Source organism: Mycetomoellerius zeteki, unplaced genomic scaffold (assembly GCF_001594055.1).
Source record: "Mycetomoellerius zeteki isolate Tzet28-1 unplaced genomic scaffold, Tzet1.0 scaffold158, whole genome shotgun sequence".
Lineage (NCBI taxonomy): Eukaryota > Metazoa > Arthropoda > Insecta > Hymenoptera > Formicidae > Mycetomoellerius > Mycetomoellerius zeteki.
The window spans coordinates 680,277-703,168 of record NW_017256532.1 but is presented as its reverse complement, the minus strand read 5'-3'; the positions used below and the strand labels follow the sequence as shown (position 1 = coordinate 703,168).

Sequence of the window (22,892 nt, the reverse complement as noted above, 5' to 3'; positions counted from 1 at the left end):
AATTAAAAATGTTATGTCATATTTTACATCTAATTTGCTGCAGCAGCCAATCTTTTTTTTCAGTGTAGTGGAGAAGTATAATCGTATGCTAATCATATGCTGCTAAGTCACATTACAAATTGCAATCAAGATCAGGTGGATCACAGTACATACGTATAATAGTTTAGTGATGATAGAAATCTTTTCACTTTCCAATTTCCAAAGCTAATTCGCCAAGGAAGCACTAGCTAATGCGGAATGCTTTATATCCATTTATGTAGACATTAATGCGATAGTATATTTCCTATTATACGTTCTATTTGTACTTTGTACTGTTTCCCGCCAGTCGATTATAAATTTACATTATGCAATAAATTTCTGCAAATATTTTCTGTTAGCAATGATTTAAATAAACTTCTTAAATTTAAATAAATTGCACTCTGTATTATATATAAATTATTATATATAAATCTAACAATTTAATTAAAGATACACTAATCGGATATACGTAATAAATTGAATTAGGAAAGCAAATTGAATTAAATTTGAATTAAAATTTTAAAATTAAAATTGTCCCCATTTTTTAATTTTTTGCATTTTTAGAAGAATTTCTAATTAATCTTTATTTTTTCCTGAGAAATATACATACACTTCCTATTTGTTATCATACGTGAACTTTTTCAAAGAATATTTAATCGACGCATTAAAATAAATAGAAAAGGAAGAATCACGTTGCGGTGATCTACAATGCTAATGTAAAAAGATCATAGGTTACAATTATTCTGTTCGATTGTGTTCACATGTGCAAACTTAGGTGGCACATTATTTCGTGCTTACGTTCGAAGCTATAATTATGTCTTTCTCTCGGATGTGCTAGCTATGATTAAGAGAAATGTAAACCGCAAATTTTCTGTTGTACAATTCCGGAAATGGTTTATCTTTACTTTCCTTACTTTGATACATTGTATTAGTATAAGGATTCTTAATCTTATTACATTGTATAACATTGCTCTTCGATTTCCGTGATTCTGATTATATGCGACTGATGTAGTAATACTTGGTATGTGATATGTTTAAAAAAAAAAAGAAAAATCTGGCAAGAGTTTTCTTTCTAGAAATGTTCTTTAAAATTCAGTTTTTTTTTAAAGAAGATTATAATTTTATCTCTAAGCACATTACACTCTAAAAAATATGGTTGTAGATGTAACTATGCGGTATTTATATAATTTTCATCATGTTCATATCCATGGTGTTAAATCCACTCTATGTTGGTATCTCCACTCTATACTGACATCAACCAACCCGGTGAAAATTATATAATTATGAAGTACGTTTGTTATTAAAAACTAATATAAATTTAATTTAATTTTTATGGTTAAAAACATCACTTTTTGCGTAAGAAAATAATTAATTAAATTGTACACTGAAAAAACAGATTGGTTGCTGCAGCAAATTAAATAGTAAAATATGGCATAGCATTTTTAATTGGCTGCTGCAACCAATTAAAAATGTCATATTTTACATCTAATTTGCTGCAGCAGCCAATCTTTTTTTCAGTGCAGTCATGATAATTTTAAAGGTAATTTGTCATTAATAAATTTTTAAGTAGAATTATAACAATCTTATTAAAATTTATTGAATTATATTTTATAAATGATTTAATGTCATAAATCTTCTTAAATTTCAAGATCTGCAATTTTTTAAAAATCTATAAATTTCTCAATTGTAGAGAAAAAAGAGAGACTAGTTTGTAGACGAGTATTTATCTTTTTCATTTATAGAAGAATGTAACACAACTATCCTATGAAGGGGTGCACGCATGAACCAGAGATCATATTAGGACTAATATTGTATTATACAATTTTCTTAATTTTTTATTTTTCTTTCTTAATGACGTAACAACAGCTGCTATTGATTCGCGGAGAAGGGAGCAGAAGACCTGACCCGATGCGTTTTCCTTTGGTCGTTCGGGGGAGACCCCACCAACGTTGTGATTTCAACAGCAATATTCTAATGTTTTAGTACCCCACTTCTTGCACTTGTTTGGTCCCGAAAGTGGGAAGCACTTCGGACATACTCCAAACGATCGCGATCACATTCGTTCAGTTCTTTAGGGACATTGGATCACGTGAGAACGAACACTGCGAAAGTCATCTCGTAGGAAGATCGGCCAGTGTAGAGATTGGTGACATTTCAATCCTTTTCTGAGAATTAACAAAAATCCTTTTTTTTCATCGTCCTATCGTGAAACGGAAATTATTGTTAATTCGAAACTCGGATCGCGTTGCATCCTTATCTTCCTGTGTGTCGCGCGATCTTACAAGAAGAGAGAAGAACGCTCAAAGTCGCGTGAGTTCGCTTGAGTGAACTGCGCGAAGTATCCTATGATGAACTAGTGAATCTTATCGTCACGTGATCTCGCGAGTTAAGTTCAAAAGGTAAGCTTCGCGCCGCAGCGCGAAAGTAGGACCGTAGATCCATTACTTTTACAGAAAATACGGACGCTACTTCCTTGTTCACTTCTATATGCGATCTATAAATTAATTATTAATACGGGAATGATGACTTATTCCGTAAAATCGGCGTGATAGTTTTTATCATTATTAGTTGTTGACTATGCTAATTAGTACTCCGAATTAATTTCCTAAATGAAAGTGTTCGGTTTTGTATAAGGATAAATTCTTAATTTCCTGCTCTGCAATTTTGCGAGTCGCTACTTGCGCATCATTAAAAGAGAAGAGAAATGAAAATAGTTTTCTCGATTTTGTTTGATATAGATTTAATGAGCTTCGGGATTACGACAGTGGTTTCACTTCCTTCACGTCATGCTACGATTACTATCTGCAGAGATGTAGGCATTGACATTCGCGAAAAGTTTTACATTTGCACATTCATGTGTAAGTTAACATGAGGATAAAAAAATCATTCGGAGAAAATGTTTATTACTGATGTAGAAAAATGCACATTTGATAGTATTTGTATCAAACTTTCTTTTTAAAATGAAATAATAAAACGAAAGGAATTCAATAGCATGGAGTAATTTCTCTCTCTTAACTTTTATTACACACACACACACACACACACACACACACACACACACACACTTAAAATTATATATATGTGTGTGTATATATATAATTCTTTTATATACATATAAAGTAAAAATTAAAAGAGAAAAATTACTCTCTTATTATGTATATACAGGGTGTTAGTTAAGTATGTTGCCATATACTCAACAGAGCGATTCTTTGGTTTATTTCAAGTACAAAAGTCTTAGACTTCAGTTCTTTTGATGAAATAAAACAATTAGATGAATTGTTAAAAATGTCCACCTTGAGCCATGATACATCCATCGAGCCTTATTCTCAAAAATTGACGTACACGCTCAAAGATCAAAACTGAAGTCTATTTTTGATTTTGTGACTTTGACTTTGACTTTGTCACTTGTTTACGATTGTGCGAATGGTAACTCACGTGAAGCAAAGCATATTTATGCAGGAAGATCCAACGCAATTTACCGTTTCAAACATTTGCGAACATTCACCTGTATTTCGGAAACTAAGCCGTTTAGGACACGTGTTTATATGGACTTTTTTACTTGAAATAAACCAAAGAATCGCTCTATTGAGTATGGCAACATATTTAACTAACATCCTGTATATTTATGTGTGTGTGTACATATAAATATTTATATATACATATAATTTTAATATATAATTATACATACAATATGTTTTTAACGATTAAAAAAGCAATACATTATAAATATATTATATATATTAATAATTTCATTAAAATATAATAAAAACATTAAAACTGAATTGAAAAAAGAATTTTGTTCAGTACATTTACGGTCACCGATTTTTCTGTTTATACTGTATGTATTTATAATTTTTCTGTCACCGTTATTTATTAATATGATTGTTAACGGTTTAATATCTATAACAATTAGTTATTTATAAGATCATGTCAATGTTTAGTAGAAAGACACAATAAAGTAGACGAAAAAGTTAATATTTTTATTTATTATGATATTATAATTCAATATCGTATTTTTTATTTTTATTACAAGATTAACGAACTTTGCGTGAGAACGGAAAGTCAGCTGAAATATGCTCGTTAACGTTTTTGCTAATTTTTAAATCTAATTTCTGCCTTGTGAAAATCGACTAAAAGAATATTATAGTTGTTTGAATGGTTTTTGTGGTACGGAATGGAAATATCTTCTTATGCAGCTGCCAGTGAAAGTACTAAAATAAACAAAATGTCTTACATTACACCAGTGCCTCTGCGCTGCACCTCCAATTAAATGTATTACTCTTACAAACTTCCTTCTCTGAGAATGAACGTAGGATTGAAAGAAAGAACAAATTTATAAACGATCGTCATCCTGTCATTATTTTTTTTTTTCAGAAAAGTCAATTCTTTTATTGATGGATACGTTGTTTAAGCATTTTTCTGTACGCATAAATTACTCATCGGAAACACGATTAGTAGCAATATACATGATTTACGGAAGTAATATACACTGATTATAGATGTAATAATATGTTACGAATAATGATACATTGTGATGCTGTTGAATTCTTTCTTTTTCAGTTTGCTACTTATTACTATAGTAATCCAGAACCTGCGAATGAGTAGTCGATTTTTTTTAGGTAACAAATTGTTATTATGTAACTTATTTTACATGATACTTTGTGGTGCGGTTAAATGAGAGAATATTAGATTATAACTTTTTCATGGCTTTTATCTTCTTTTGAACCTAATACGAAATTACGAGCTAAGAAAATTATTCAAATATACATCGTGAGGGGCTATCAGAGTTCAGCTAGTGCACTAATTTAAATAATCATGTAATTCAAATAATATAAACAGTACAAATGTTTCGCCTTTAATATTGGTCCTTTTCAGTGAAATTATACAATATAAAATAATATTAGATTTGTCTTACATAACTCCTCTTCTTAATAAATTTATTATAAATCGATTGATTATCATTCATATGTTTTTTATAATTTACACTTCTCATGTCATCTCATAGATCTCTTTTGCAGAAACATAGACCAGAAATTTCGATTCGCTAATCATATACTTTATGAATTATTTATATTATTGTATAAAGAGGTCTAAGAGATAACATGAGAACTGCAAATTGTAAAGGACATATAGATAATCCTTTATAATTTACAGTTCTCATGTTATCTCTTTATACAATAACATAAATAGTTCATATGGTATATGATTAGCGAATCGAGATTTCCGGTCTATGTTTCTGCAACAGAGATCTATGAGATAACATGAGAAGTGTAAATTATAAAAAAATATATGAATGATAAAATCAATCAATTTAAATTTATTAAGAAGAGGAGTTATGTAAGACAAATCTAATATTATTTTATATTGTATAATTTCACTGAAAAGGACCAATATTAAAGGCGAAACATTTGTACTGTTTATATTATGATTGTTTAAATTAGCGCACATTAACTAGCTAATCTCTGATAGCTCTTCACGATATATATTTGAATTGTTATTCATTAGAGCTTATTTTAATACATTATTAAATTAAGAAAATTATTTTATTTTTTTCTTTCCTATAAAAAGTTATGTAAATTATTCTTATTGAATAATATATATAAGATTTTTTATATTACATAATCGGGATAGATTACAGAGATAATTTTTTTATTGTTTTTATTACCGTGTTTATTATCGTCGAATCTTGCTTTACAAGTTGCCTTGCGTTGCTAGTTTGGATATATTTTCACATTTCACACTTCTGTTGTACTAATTGTTACACAGTGTAGAACATAAGTTGACGTGTGTAATCGGTCGCTTTTACTTTCATGAAGAGTCTGTACCGAACAAGTATAGTACATTACATCTTTAAAAAAATTTAAAAATTCTTTCTTATTTTCCTTTTCTCTCTCTCCGTGTTTGGATCAGAAAGAAAAGAAATCGATACGCCGCTCAGTGAAAAAATTTATAAACTAATAAGAATGATTTCATAAATTTATTAAATATTATGTATATTTAAATATTTGTGTACGAATCATAACGCCGTTTGTTTTCGGTACAAAAATAGAATTTGCTTTACATTAGATGCCAATTAATCTTTTGAGGGGCAGTGGGAAGATACTTTTCACCTTTTTCTTCATTTTTAAGATATATTGTTCACATTTTAATGAAACCAATTATGATTTTACATTTTTCTGATATCATTTTCTGATCATTACTTTACACGTTTTCCATAGTCATTATATCCAATTGTGCTTTTCTAATCATAAGAAATATTATGAAATTAAGAAGTATTAAATAGAAATTATAAAGAAATAAATTTGAAAAAAAAGCATTTCTTTTAAACGTGGTTTCTTATAAAGTATTTAAGATAAGAGGCTAACAATTTTACAGAATATTTTTTATATATATCAAAATGTAATACATATATGTATTTTCCAGAATTTTTTGCACGTTAGATTTTTTATAAAAAATTATTGGTCTCTCTACTGTGTGAAGAGAGAAATTACACTACACGTAACAAATTTTTTGCATTTTTGTCATAAAAGATCATTCTTTAGTAAATAGGATGTGTTGAACCTCTCTTTTTTTAATCCATATTGGTTCAATTATTTCAAATTTTTCGAATCTGAACAAATTTATAATAACCCAGGAAATCGAGGGTGTAACCACTTAATTAATATAATCGTGGGACAAAATCATCAAAATCATTATAAAATTCATATAAAATATCCGTGTGTAATCCGATAATTACATATGCAACCACGAGAAATCATTGTATAATATTAAATAAAATCGTATATTTTACCAAATGACTTCATATGTAGAGAAAAAAATTATTTGTAATCAGATGAAATCGTATGAAATCATATAATCTGAGGGACAATATTTCAACTAGTAATTACCCCCTCGCATGAAACAGATGTAACTTATATTTTTAGCATATTTATATATGTTTTAATAGTTTCCTGTATGGTGGCCATATTGGATCCGTTATTTTGAATTTTGCAAATCTAATATGAAATTTATAATTATCATAGTTATCAATCTGAAAAACCTTTATATCGTGTATCTGATTTATATTCATTAAGAAATAATACTAATTTAACCTTATACGGCAGCCATGTGGATCTGCCATTTCGAATTTTTGAAATTTAACTTCAGATTTGTAATCAGCAATGCAAAAAACATAGAATTGTAAGATTTCACAGGAATTCGCGTCAGGTAGAAAAAAGTACCCTCAAAGGATTAATGAATTAGACGATGAATGGCAAATGACATTTGTTGTATAACTTTAAAAAAATTTGAAATTACAAATAAAAAAAAGTTGAATGTATATTTGCTTCCTGCTGACAGGTTTAATGTTATATTTATGAATACTTATAAAATAACTTTGCTTGCAGATAAGTAAATTTCTCCGAGGATGAAATTGTTTGCAAGCTATCAATTAATTTATCTTTGACATATAAAAATGTACATTATTTTTTGTCATCGTTATTTGCAAAAAAAATTTTCCATTTTCTCAGAAATTTCCATCGTAAGAAATTTCAATTATTAAGTCAATTTATTTAGATTTAACCATATTTTTCCTCGACATTATACAATGGAATTCTAAAGCGAATGTAAATTATCATGTAAATATTCTTCCATAATGTATAATGCAATTCTAAAGAGAATATGAATTATTATATATCTATACAAGAGGTCGCAAGTGCATTTCATTGTCAGTGACAATCTTCGACATAACGCTTATAAATATGTCTAGCTATATCATGCACATAGACTAATGCTTCTATTCCCGCACGCGTGCATGCACGCGATTGCATGCATGGATGTCGTGAATACTCGTTTACTCTATTACTAGTGAACTTTCATAAAATAGTACATATATATATATCTAAATATATATGTGTGTGTGAGGGTCCACAATATTGTATGTGTGTATACACACATACGCACGCACGCACGCACACGCACACACACACATATATATATATTGATGGTGAAATGGCTGACGACGGGAAGAAAGCGTAGCAGGAAATCAATGACACGTTGTTACGTTGGTCGACTTAACTGGTAAGACAGCATAAGTGATCCTGAAAGTACGCGGCTGCAAGGTTGATATAGCGAGATCGCGAGAGCTGCTCGCAAGTATTCATGTTATGCGGCGTTCGTTATACTTGGACATTCGAATTACGATTAGCTCTTTTAGATATATTACGTGTGAAATTATTTTTAATATTATAGATACATTCTGTAAAATAAAACGTACAAAAAATTGAACACAAATAATTCGGCCAAGGTGAATTTCGATGTCTTTTTTGTGTGAATTTTTACTATTTCCAGTTCAAACAAACTGCGCGTCGATTTTATCGGTCTTGAAACACAGACTAGACTAAAGTCCTGAACTGAAATAAAAATATGTAATATACAATTTAAATTGACAGGCAATTTAATATAACTATAATGTTAATAAGCATCTTTAAACTACTGTTAATAATTTATTATAAAAAATATCACCTTAGCAGGGATTCGAACCTGGATTTCCCTCATTCCGTGAAGGCGTGCAAAAAAATTATATAATTTAAAAATATTTCGACCAAAACGAATCAATTTATAACACATTATCCGATTATTATCCGAGTAAAAGATCTTAATTATATAATACATGGCTGGCAAACGGAGTGATATTTAAATATGACTATAACTGTACTAATTAAACCCAAAGTGAAAATTTTTTGGTGATTGTACAATCTATACAATTAGCACTATGGTATTCTACTATTAGTACTAAGGTTAAATTATAAGTTTTAAGTTATAAAAACCTTAAGCCATCTTTTATTAATCGCCGTAAGATGGAGGTTAATTTGTATTTTGTACTTTAAACACTTAAAAAAATGATTTTGCAGTTACAGCGAAAATTATCTAAGTACGAAAAATAGCTGGAATAGATCAATTTCTAGCAAGTATTGCGATATTGGATATGTATTGCACCTAATCATATAGATGAGAGAGATAGAATGTAGATTTGTGCTATAAATTCTATGCGTATGATACATAATTTTCTATCAGATACAAAAAATAGCTATAATTCTAGCTGGAGCAGCAAAATATTTTTTTGCGTGAATGGAACGCTTTAGAATTTATGATAACTATTATAATTTTAAAATAGCTAAATAATTTTCATAGCTGTAATCCGAGGTTAAATAAATTTAAATCAACGGATTAACATATTTCTAAAAGGTTGCGAATTATGCAAGAAAATGCGAATCCACAAACTTCCATAGTCACTATCGCATAATTGTTAAATGAGTGACCCTTCAAATTTTCTTTTAATTTTCTTTTAATATTATCTACAAGTATAGGTACTATATAAAATAATCCTTTTGTATAGAAATGTGAAAAATCTATGTGAAAAATTATATGAAACGTATTACATAAATTACATGAAACGTAGAGTAATGAACAAAGCAATTAAATTTAAAATAATGCAGAAATGCAAATTAGAATTTCACAAATTGTTTATAAACAAAGTAAATTGTTAATAAACAAAGTAAATTTGTTTCCTTAAATTATAAAATTTAAGTAATTGTTTTGAGAATCACACTATATGTATTCAATGCATTGCAGAAGAAAATTTGAGGCTTTTTTTATAATGTATTTATACATATTTATTCATTACAAGGTTAGATAGAAGTAAAAGAAGGGAGAATATCGTTTGTCTACATCATTTTCCGACAATTCGTTTGCGCACAAAAATTATTGCCTATAACTCGATTGCCTACATGCACTTTTACGCACAAGTAAAAATTTCAAAAACGAAGTCACATTTGCCTACATGTATTATTGTTTATATGTATTTATTGCTTACAGCTCGATTGCCTACACATGTACTATTCTCTGCTTTAAAAACAAATTCTGTTTTAAAACACAAATTTTCTGCATTTTTGTTTACAGTTCGATTGCCTACACATGTACTATTCTCTGCTTTAAAAACAAATTCTGTTTTAAAACACAAATTTTCTGCTTTAAAAACATAAATTCTCTGTTTTAAAACAAATTCTCTGCTTTAAAAATACAAATTATTTTCTTACTTAACTTAATCTTAATTTTATATTTGTGCGTAAAAGTGTATGTAGGCAATCGAGCTGATGGCAATAATTTTTGTGTACAAATAAACTGTCGGCAAAAGTGATGTAGGCAAACGATGCTGTAGACAACTGATTTGTAGGCAAAAAGAGCCATTTCTTAAAAAAATTAAATTGATTTAAGTTATAATTTTCATTGCATAATTGAATAAGACTAAAATTTAGTTTTAAAAGTTGATTTTGATATAATTGTAACTTATATTTAAAATAAAAGTGTCTTAAAAAATTCTTAGATTTATAAATTCTCAAATTTATATGAGAAAAAAAATATATTTCTTATTTATATTTATTATTCAAAAGAAACTTTGTTTATTTTTACAAAACGGTTTCTGTATTATCCAAGATTTCAGAGCATATGTACACTGTGCACTGGAAAATGCGCAAACGAGATTTCAAATAAAATGACTAAAAACGGTAAATACCACTACAACTTTGCCGACTTTGTTGTGTAACCAATTTCTCCATAGTTTTTCCATTTACCAGGAACTGAGCAACTTGACATTGCTTGTATCAGTTGAAACCGTGAAACGTGTAAATTATTACCATTAAATCTCAGATTTCAAGATGATTAAACATTCCAAAGATAGAAAATTAATTAAAGCTTATTTTACTTTAATGTTTATGAGAATAATCTTAGCTTTTTCCGTGTAAATTAATTATATTAATTAATTACAATATATTTATATGTATAATTGACATCATATTAATTTTAAATGAATATAATATGTAATAATCAATTATTGTTTTGAGATTTATTATATTGTCACACAACACACAATACCGTGTCGAATTCTCCGGATTTGCAACTTATTGTCGTTTTTACGTTCAACCGGTTTTATCTTCTTTTTTTACGATACTGTAGATACTATGTCATTTGTTGTGTCTTTCATATGTCATAAAATTGCAATGTGTGAATTATTGCGCCTTTCTATTCACTGTTTCCGCAGTTGAAAGATCGCCACTCTATAATTTGATAATCGAGCTGTCACGAAAACAGGGTCGGTATCGATGACTTTTGCGTGTACGATAACGGCAATTATCTAAAACAAGTTTTTCTTAAATTGCAATGCCGAAGTTCTTAATAATTTTAGATAGATTTTTTAAATGTATTTTTTTCTCTGATCATTAAAGGATAAAATTACAGTGTGAGGATAAATGTCGTTTCGTTTAAGCGTCTCGTAAACCTTGGGAAAGATATTGCACAATGAGAAATGTAATTAACGATAAATCACTTGATAATTTTTTGATCTCGGTTTAATAATCCCCGTAAGATAAATTGTTGTAACGTGGCGAGGCGTATTCTTCAGTGTTGACAATGGCCGATTTTACGGCCGTGAAATTACAGGATAACGCAATACTGCCATACACATTTCCACAGTAAAGTGCCGCTGTGTAAGTGGCGATGAAATCGCGCGTTTAAGCACCTCTATTGAAAGACGTTAGTACGTAGGAAGAGAAATAAAAAAAAGAAAGAGAGAGAGAGACAGACTATCAATAAAACGTTAAAAATGAGCGGTACAATGACACGCTGTCGAAAGAGTTTGCGTAAAGTAAACGGTCTTAAGTATACGGAAAATTCTGCAGCAAGATTATATAGAATTTAGATATGAGAGAGGGTAAGAGAAAAAAAAGAAAGAAAAAGAATACAAATATTTATTCTAGGGTTAGATTATCTCAAGTTAATAATAGTTTTTATGTATAATAAAAGGTTCCCCAATGAAAACGGAATGTCTAAAATCGATGTATCAAACAACTTTAAGATATTTTTCAGAGTTCTTTATGACATATCTTAAAGATGTTTTATATATTTCTTAAAGATATCTTAAAGTTGTCTTATGCGTCGATTTTAGACATTCTGCTCATTTGGTTGTAACTTATTCTTAATTTTTTAATAGCGTTCAGTAAGCGAGTTAGAGATACTATAGTTAGACTTAAACTGAATTATATTTAATTACATAGACCGATTAAATAATTAATATTTGAATGTCTTAAGTATATCATAAGTATATCCTAAGTAGAAATCAAGATAAGATAATCGCGTGCGTGCATTAATTAGATTTATTCGCAGTTGTGCACCAAAGCATTTTTTTTCGCATTCGTCGACTTGCCAAATTATTCAAGCGTTGCAGTATTTTACCATTAGCGCTACTTAGCAACGCTAATAGTATGATACTGCAAAATGCGAAAGTTGCATGAGCTCTTTCTTTACTTTATATTGTGCTGTTTTGTTTTGTAGGTTATGTCAAGACCTTTGAAATGGTGTATAGTATTGCCAGATACGACCTCTGTAGCGCTTTGTACATAGCCGCGAAATTCAAAAGACAAAAAAGCGGAAGGGAGATATTTGACAACCTAATATATATGCAATCATAGTTGATAGTTATTGAGATCGGGATCGTATGATCATTATCGAGAAATGAATATTGCGCGATTTCCTGCTGTCGCAAGTGAATTCCACAAGCTGTCTTGTGTGCATCGCTGGTCAGTAAACTCGCGTCGCGGCAGACAGAGCAAACGCGTTCTATGAGCGAAAGGTGCATGACTTACTTGGCGAACCGGTATTCAAGCCCTCCGGATCAACGTGACATAGAAACGCACTGGACAGGAAGAGGAGCCAGTAAGCTCCTAGTGACACACATTCGCATATTCTAATATGCATTTCTTGTCTCGAAACTGATTAGAAATTGAGTTGATGAAACTGAAATTTTCGCCTCTCTATTTAACACTTTTTCTTAATTTTTTTATATTAGCAGTATTCTTCATTATTGTTTATAACATTGATTTAATTGTCGCGTTATTAAATTATTGACTAAATAATGTTTGACATTATTACAATAATGCTATTTAATGTATTCAATTATAAAGGTCATTAAAATATGCAAGATAATATTTATTTTATCATTGAGATAAAATAAAATTACTTTATAAATTAAATTTGTACAAATTTAATTTTCCATCAAGAAAATTTCAATGTATAAGTTGAAGTTTTTTAATTTATAAGGAAATTATAATTCACGAAATGATCGTCAATTTTTGATTCTTGTATATATATATATATATATTTACTTTTTATATCTTTTTCTTGCGTTGTAATGATTTTTAAAGATAATTCTGAAAATTCTTTTTTCGTATTATGCAATATCTTATTTGTGTAATTAATTTATATTGCACTAAACTATATCATACTTGAAAATTATATTTATACTGATGTTGTTAGTAATACTGAATAAACATACACTCATGTGTTTATGTATAATAGACAACCTGTCGTCAATGACCATGAACGTTAGTAACATGATCCGTTAGTAAAGACCATGAACGCATAATTGATCATTGATATTATGGCTGGTATAATTTATTCGTATACATTGATATAAGTTACACCTGTATATTATGATGGTAGTCAATCTTGTTAGTGAACTTATACGATTATGTAAAGATCGGCTCTAATATTACGGGAAGAATGCTGTTCAAGAAAGACTAACAGAAGGAAAATCCTTTACAATTATTTACTTTTAAATCCGTTTAAAATATGTCAAAATTGTTAAAGAGAAGTTACATAGTTTGGACGTTATAGAATTTTTTGACGCATATTCTTAGATTTGATGGGATATTTTGGTGAGAAATTTCTGAGAGGTATATATAATTAATTTCTTTGAATTATTCATGGAATGATCTTATAATTTCCATAAAGATCAATGAACGATGACAGCATAATATATGATGTCCTAACTCTGATTTGCCTGTCATCACAGGCGTAATAAGCTATAGAATGCTGAGATAAGATGACGGTAATCCCAGAACGTGTAATGTTCAATTATTCAAATCGTATGAGAATTAATGAGTTACAAAGGCAAGGAAGAAAGCGGGAAGAAAGACGAGCACTGTACTTGTACTATTCATTGTAAAATATAAAAAGAAAACGAATGAGGGCAAAGAGAAAGAGACACAGAGAAATAAATCGGAACGAGCGCTAGCAATTCGCGAAAAGCGAAACAGCAAAGGAAATACGTGTCGCAATAGGAGGTGAAACTGCGGTCGGACCCTTGATGGGCAATAGAAACGTGCGTGTGATGCACTTAACTGGGTGTTGGAAACATATGTGATGGACGCGTGTACCAATACGTTTACAGATACTTTAAAACGAGTAGATGGTACGTCGCAATTGCCATTAAAAGGACAAATCCACGACGGTGTGTTTCGCAAAGTGAATTTATTGGCGGTCATTTGCATGGTCCTGAAGCAATTGTTGGTTTCAGCAGAGTAGGTCGTGTATCATGGAAGACAAAAAGTCCATAGAAATAACGTTAGCGGTTTATTATGTAAAACCTGTCGAGAGTCGATAATTCATGTGTCAACGAAGTGCAATATGAGCTACTGATAATAGAGGAATATCTAAAATGTATGTACATTGCAAAATGGCACGTACCCTTTTCGCGAAAATGATTGTTAGTTGTAAAATCAATCATCAGTTTAAGATGTTTATCTGTGCATTTTACGTTACGGCTGGAAAAATGTATATACTATATATAGTTTGATATGCATTACTTAAGAAAATAAATATATAAAATTAAATCTCTTTATATATATATATATTATATTTATACAATTATCTATATTTGATAATATTTATATTTTATACTTTTTTATACTTTTGAAGTTACGGATATGTTTTCTTCAAGGAAATTATGCGGCTTACGGATTATCTTTGTGTCTTGATTGTTAAATGCCAACATTTCATAAACATTACAATTCACGGAGCATTAACATTTAACGGTGTATCAAGACATCAGGGACGTAATCTGTAAATGATAATCGCGTAACTTTCTTGATTATATATATTTATAATGTAATAGAAGAGACTAATGAGAGAGAGAATAGAAGGAATGATACAAATAGGGTAAATGTATTTTTAAATGGTTTGTGCGCGTTAATTTAATGTGTGTGTGTGTGTGTGTGTGTGTGTAATCAATTTTTTAAACAATTTTTTACTCTAATTGTTGACAAAAATTATTATTTAATGTTGTTGTGTTTTTAATAATGTTAGCTCATTTAATTTGCATTACCACTTTAGAATATGAGATTAGAAGTCAAAGAAATAAAAGCGCAAGAATTTGGTGTGAAACATTCAATCAAATATAATAAAAATAAACTTACGTTTCTCTCTAATTTAATTATAAAATAATACATTACGTATAATTTTATAATGAAATATTTACAAAAGAACTGTAACACAAATATAATAACAAAAATATTGTTTTTTATAAGTTTATTTTCATATAATCACTTATTACATAATTATTTATATCAATTTTTAAATTATCTGTGTGATGTTACGAGCTAGTGTTTATGAGAATTATTCACAATTCGTAAATTGATGCGTTTAATAAATTATGAAATGAGAGAAAAAAAGAGAGAAAGAGAAATTAAATCAAATAACTATAATAGTTGAAAAAGAATAAGTTTGTGAAACTAAATTGTTAAGAGCCATGTAAGTCTGAACTGATGAGCATTAAAACTGGTTAACTATGTTTTAAAATGAAGATATGACGTAAGAACTTTAACGACGTGCATCGGCGGATTTCTCGGGAGCCATTATACAATTGATGTAATGTTTGATTTTGCGAAATAGAAATGAGGCGAAATTTTGTAATTTCATGATTTTCATAAATCACAATTCCTTTTCTTTCAGGTAAGAAAAGGGAGCGGCATTCATGAAAAGTCGCGTTGTCACGAAGTATACATATTAATCTCATAGTGCCTATTATAACTCGATAGCAATAATTGGATAATGTGGATCAATTTAGATCAAGATACCAATTATGTTCTAGAATTTACTTTTTGCTAATTATGCTTTGAATTTTCATAATGAGTAATACAAAGAGATGCTTATAACGATACGACAGTTAAGGGGATCCTAAAGACGATTGGTCGATGTTATATATATATATATATATATAAAAATGGCACTTACACACAGACATTTACGTGTCATTGACACATCACTACATCAATATTTTACTCGCGTCACACATACACATAAATTTTCGTATAACAATTACGTTTTAATTAGATGTCCAAGTTCAATTTTAAGAACTCTACATTGTTTCTTCATGCAAACTACTAGTCTCTGTGAACTATTTCGTAAATACAGATTGCTTTTATATGAAGTAAATGTTGTTACGACGTAACAGTTCTGGAGCTATTTATTATGAGCAGTTCATTGGACTAAGAAATGATAAAGAAGGTCTCTATTTCAAAATTTTTTTGTCCTTCTCAGGATAAACTTCACCTTGCACGTATTAATGCGTATACTTTAATCCTGGAAAAGGATTTTCGAATCTGTAAAAGAAGAAAAAAGTAATTGTTATACAAAAATTATAATTTAATTGGTAATACAGACGGCTTTAGGACCCCCTTAACTTATCACGCTCAAAGCTCACGGAGATATTGATGTGATTTAGATACTATTTAGATTATATGAAAACTGCATTTCTAATGCACAATAGAAAAAGGATCTTTATGAAAGACCATGCATGCGTGCATATTCTGAAGAGATAGATAAATGGCAGAAAAATAATTCTTTGTTATAACGAAGATTGCCTCCACGTGGTGCATTTCGGAAACATATATTATGGCTAAAAGATTTTCTAATTAGCTATTATTAGACTACTGTGCCGATTGATTTTCTCATTGCGTTTACTTCATAAATAACTATCATCGCATATTTTGATAATTGCGTATATCGAGGGATTTAATAGTATAACAGAAATAATGTAATATTAATTGTATTTATTTTTATAAGTAAACATTGAGATTTCTAAAGACATTGAGATTACATTATAATTGTTCACAAAAATGACAGAAATAATAAAAGAATGTATATCATAATTTACTAGATACTTTTACATACTTGTGTATTTTATATATAATTAGACGATTGAAAACACTGTAACTGAAAATTGAAAAGAGAAATTTGGGTCGATATCTATCATTGTTTGAAAACTCGTTGATTCACTGAAGGATAGACTCCTCTAAATAGAGATCGTTTGTGCGTAGTGGAATTATACTTAATCGAGATATTGCTAGTTACTTGTTGTCGAACCACTATAGTCATACCGGTCTTTTCTTTTTTTTCGAGTCTCCGCTCTCACTCTCAAGTGAAAAGTCCGACGTGCAGTTGATCGTCCGGTGCTTGCACCAGCGCTTCTACTTAGTTTCGCGTCGTGAGAAAGTTGTATAAATTTATAGTGATCGCAATTCTCTGTTATTCGAGGCAGATAATGATACTAATAGCATTAATAATCAGAAGGAACCTAATACACGTCGGATCGTAAGTGCGAAAGTGTCGGATTGATTTAAGGGGAGAGGGAACAGTATTAGGGAGTTTTTGCAATAACATGAATTCAGATACGGTGAACGCTAAATTCACGCTATCCTTTTCTTAATTGGTTGTTAAGAAGAAGATAACCTGACCTTAGCGTTCACTGTATCTGAATAAACGCTATTGCAAAAACTCTCTATTATTAAACTTTTGCGTACCGCAATGACGATCGTTGAAATGCATTTATAGGAGTATCACGGCATATCATTTCGATGGCATAAAACGTATGGAACGGCATATTGTGTGCAGTTTCGATAACAAACGATTATGGATTTGTGTGTAGTGATTATATGAGTAAAACAAAAGTTCCTTAACGTGGAATAAATGTATGTTTACAGTATATATTATGTTCCATATTTTCATTTCACTTTTATTGATAAATATTTATTTCTACAGAGATTTTATAGTGTATGTAACGTAAATTATATGCTAAATGCGTGTATTTATCGATAAAAGTGAGATGTGAATAATTGCGATATACGGACCTAAATAAATAAAAAATAAACAAATTTAATTGTATACTTTAAAGGGATATTTCTTATAAAAAAGTTTATGTAATTGCATTTGCAAAATGTAGCGCTGATTAATAATCAATTAGTAAATCGACATGTAAATAAAAATTTTTTAAATATTTTATAGTCTCTCTATAAAGTTTAAGGAATAGTTCATATATGAAAGAAAGCCGAGATCGATTGATGCATGTCTGGTCAATGTACAGATAAATAAATTCGTTGTCATTTTCAATATCACATAAAAACCAGTATCTATTACGTTAAACATATGTGATTACACACATTTTTCCAACGGTTGCCATTCAGCAAATAGCAATGCTACGATCTATTATTAAAGGCTGTGAAAATGAATGAGTGTTATGATGCTTTTTTCCGCCATTCTGAACACATTGGATCATTCCGGATGTGTGTGAATCGGTTCATAAGCAGATTTTTCCGAAAGGATGCGGATTTCAGCGACCGGTAAATCGCGCATCTTGCGCAAGGAAATGCCAATTAGGGCCTCGCTAGTTTAATGACTATATAAAAGTAAGAATTTGCTTTTATGACGAAGTTTTATTTGCAAATACACAAGCGCTACAGAGATAGGCAGTGTTTATAGTAAAAGTAAATATAGTAAGTAATATAGTAAGTAAAACTTAGCATGTACATACTTTGTATGTACAACGCGACGATAAACTTCCCTCGACCCATAAACATACGTTGGTTCATATTTATTGTATCTATTATAGAAACCAAAGCATAAACTCTTTAAATAGGTTATTGTCATATAAATTATATTAATATTCTTTTTTATATACAATCTTTTGAAATGAGCAAGAGTTTATTAAATCAATTTATCATGATAGTTAGAGAACTTAATATTCGTAAAATAAAGAGTCTCGTAAAATGTTTTCAGTTAACTTCAAAATGAACATCACCACGTCGCCGATTGACAGGATGTCTAACATCTATAACAACTCCGTAGTGCGATACTGGCAATTTCTATTCCACGACTTATCTGGTAAGTTTTTGTTACACGAGAGTATATTCGAAAAATATTCTGATTATTGAGATATTCACAGAATAATATATAACTATTCTTCTTAATATTATTTCCGTTTATTTTATTAATACCATAATGATATTTCTTTAACTTTATTATTCTTTAATCTCGTAATTTATAAGAATAATTTAATTTGCTTTTACTTATTAATCTCGTATCAATTATGAATAACTACACAACACACTTTATCCGAGGAACATCCTAAGAACGTCCTTAATGTCCTTTGGATGTTTTTAAAACATTTTTTGTAGGTCAGTGCTATATGAGTACATATGTAATTTAGAATTACAAGAAAATCTATTAAAAGAATTTAAAATTACAAACAATTGAACTTATTGAATCTATTGAAAGAATTTAAAATTATAATAGAACATTTATTTTATAATGGCCTAAAAATCTATTTTCAAAAATTAGGACTTAATAAACGATGCGTCTTTTAATTGTTTATCATTATTTAATAATAACAAGGAAAAAGAATGGAATGTATAATAAAACTGTGAGTTATTTAATAATAATTTTTTAAATTGCCAGAATTTATAATAAAAGTTCAATAAAAGATAAAGATTACATTAAACTGTTTGTCTTGTTTTTTCGTAAATGAGTTAGTTTTAGTTATATAATTCATAATTTAATTCTATTTAATTACATATCTAAAAAATATATATTTAATTATATAATTCATATATATATATATATAATATCATTCTTTTAGATAATTTATATTGGATTTCTATTAATTTTTCTTAATTGATTAAAGCTAAAGACTATAGGAATGGATGCAAATAGAAAAAGTGAATTGATAAAGCCGTGCATAAAATATAAATTCAAGATATTCTATTTCATAATTTTTTTATATATAATTTTTTTCAGATCCTCGAACTAGGGACTGGTTTCTCATATCATCGCCCGTACCCGGTCTTAGCATCTTGATTGGCTATCTTTATTTTGTATTGTCATGGGGTCCGAGAAATATGGAACACCGAAAGCCGTATCAGTTAAAAAACACTCTAGTCGTATATAACTTCTTACAGATTCTTCTTAGCACATGGTTATTTAAAGAAGGCTTGGAAGGAATATTTTTCCATAATTATAGCTTTACATGCGAGGGGGTGGATTTTTCGTACAAACCATATCCTCTAAAAGTACGTAAATGCTAAATACTAAATATATATTCTTCTCTCTCTCTTAAGTTTTCAATTAGCCATAATTTATCTTCTGACATTTCACGTTATTTTATGCATAACTTGAAAGATCTCTATATGCTATTTATCTTCCCGATTTAAATGTGAAATATTCTCATTTCGAAACAGTATGAAAATATCGTAATTAAATCTTTTTGCATGATAAAAAGAAAGATAGAGAATGTCTGTTAATTCACAAAGTACACCTCATTCAAAGGACGTCGCGTAGACGTTACAATATCAACAACGTTGTGATGTTAATGTGACATTCCTGAAATAAGGTATGCTATATGGAATATCTTTATCTACTTTCTACACGATATCGTTATAGGTCGCAAGAGGCGTTTACGTTTACTTTCTGGCGAAACTCACAGAGCTTCTCGACACGGTATTCTTCGTATTGCGCAAGAAGGATAAGCAAATCACTTTTCTTCATATGTATCATCACACTGTGATGCCAATGATATCGTGGGGCGCTACAAAGTATTATCCCGGTGGTCACGGCGTTTTTGTAGGTACGTTAAAAAATAATGTAATAATTTAATATCTTTTTTCTGATTTTTTTATTTGTACACGGAAAGAACAATTTTGCTGATCTAAGATTTTGTTAGATCATCGAAATAATTTTGTTGGTAAAATATCAATATTTTTTGCATCATTGCTTATCATTTTTTAATTTCGAACATTAATTTCCTAATTATTTTGATGATCAAATAAAATTATTTTCAGATTTGTATCTATCAAAATTTCAAATCTTTTAGTAAAATCGTTTTTTGCCTGCACTTTTTCATCAAAAATTTGATTCATTGGATTTTCATCAGATTAGAATCATAAGTAATTCATAATATGACATTTTTCCTTGCAGGAATTATGAATAGCTTCGTGCATATTATCATGTACACTTATTATCTCCTGGCAGCATTGCTACCTCACGATCTGCAAAAACAGTATCTCTGGTGGAAGAAGTACATTACTACTCTTCAAATGGTACGAAGCAAATAAAGTAATACTTAATTGGTGAAGCTACTTTTTAAAGCCATTTCTTAAAACACTTTTCACCGAATCTATTTTAATCATTTGTTTCCAATCGACTAATTATTTGTACTTATGGCAATTTTTGTTTGATAGTCCCAATTCTGTGTGGCCTTCCTACACAACTGCCTATTGTTATTCTACGACTGCAACTATCCGAAATGGTCGGTCATTCTGGTGTTGCCGAACGCGATGTTCTTCTATTTCCTGTTTTCGGACTTCTATAATAATGCTTATACTTCCAAGAAGGAAAATGGCGCAGTGCCGTCGATTCAGAACTCGGTCAAAGCGAATGGCGTCGCGGAGAAAGTGAGCGACGAGATACCGAACGGAAAAAGGAAAAGCGATTAAATGGGTGCAGCCGAGGAAGGAAACGATGCGATTGCAATAAGATGGTCACTACCATTTCACTTGACTCGCAATCCCGCTATCCTGCTATTATAGACGACGTATCAACTGTATTTCCTGCTGGGATGTTCAAACACACGTAAAAAGACAAAATGTAAATTAAAAAACGTAAAGACGTCCAGACATTCGCGTAAATTGAACACATCTGACTATTTGACAATTAAATTTTCAAACTTTTTATGTTTTATTTTTTTAATTTATAAACAAAAGCGATCCATTCATTACGTATCTTCTTATACGATAACGAAGTTGTATTGAACAGCTAAGTCATTAAGGATATAATCAGGGTTGGAAAAGTTATTTTATAAAATTAACGTTTATCGTTATTTGTTATCATTTTTTTTTTTTAAATATCTTGTTATATATAATTATTTTTTTAATAACGAATGATTAATGATGTTATGTTTCCTTATTTATAACGTTAATAGTAACGCAGTTACATGTTTTAGGTAACAGTTTTAGGTAATGAATCATTCATCGTTACTTTCCATACAACATAAATCATTATCAACAATTTCAACAAAATTGTAATGTTCAACATTCAGTTAAGTAATATTGCAGTAATTTTGTAAACGTTGCAGCAATGTTACTGCAACCTTCTATACTGTCTGAATGTGTACTCGTATAATAACATGTGTATTATACACACAGCATATTTTATCTTAGGCATGTCGAACGGACGTCATTTTTGGATATCGCGATAATCTTGTGATATCCGTGGATGGTCTCAGATATCTAACGGATATTTAAGGGATGTACAAGTGTCCGCATGTGTGAGATTCCACGGATGTCGTGTAAGATATCTGTGGAATATCCAAGGAACTCCATAAGATATCACAAGTATATATGCGTGTGTATATATGTGGTTGTTATCTAAAACAAAGGGAAATGTTTTAGATTATTATATTATGGAAGCATGAAATATATTATTGTAAATATATTATTATAATATATGTCACATTTTTCTAATTTATATATTTTTAGGCTGCGTTTGGAAACATTTATACCCGAGTGTCTCTGTTTTGTTGTTCACTCAATATTAAACAAGGATAAGATGATAGATACACGGGGGCACCTGGATAATGTTTTCGAATACAGCCTTAGTATAACATCCCTGGCGGAAAAAAAATTTTTACGAAAAAGTACAGAAAAATTAGATAGATTAAGACAAGATCTTAGAAA

The 22,892-nt window shown here is 29.6% G+C and overlaps 1 protein-coding gene across 2 annotated transcripts in view; it reads left to right on the top strand.

Moving 5' to 3' along the window:
* Positions 1 to 21,950, top strand: part of sit (stuck in traffic) — a 74,730-nt gene extending 52,780 nt beyond the window's left edge. The window contains exons 1-6 of one of the 2 annotated variants that reach the window (XM_018445367.1): positions 2,109 to 2,417; positions 18,943 to 19,047; positions 19,960 to 20,231; positions 20,602 to 20,785; positions 21,136 to 21,257; positions 21,399 to 21,950. In XM_018445367.1, coding sequence (XP_018300869.1) covers positions 18,954 to 19,047; positions 19,960 to 20,231; positions 20,602 to 20,785; positions 21,136 to 21,257; positions 21,399 to 21,653 — 927 coding nt within the window. In that variant the 5' untranslated portion in view covers positions 2,109 to 2,417; positions 18,943 to 18,953 and the 3' untranslated portion in view covers positions 21,654 to 21,950. Of the gene's footprint in view, positions 1 to 2,108; positions 2,418 to 18,942; positions 19,048 to 19,959; positions 20,232 to 20,601; positions 20,786 to 21,135; positions 21,258 to 21,398 lie in introns of those variants that run through there. The other variant, XM_018445368.1, reaches the window with a different exon arrangement.
* Positions 21,951 to 22,892: the final 942 nt, after the last annotated feature.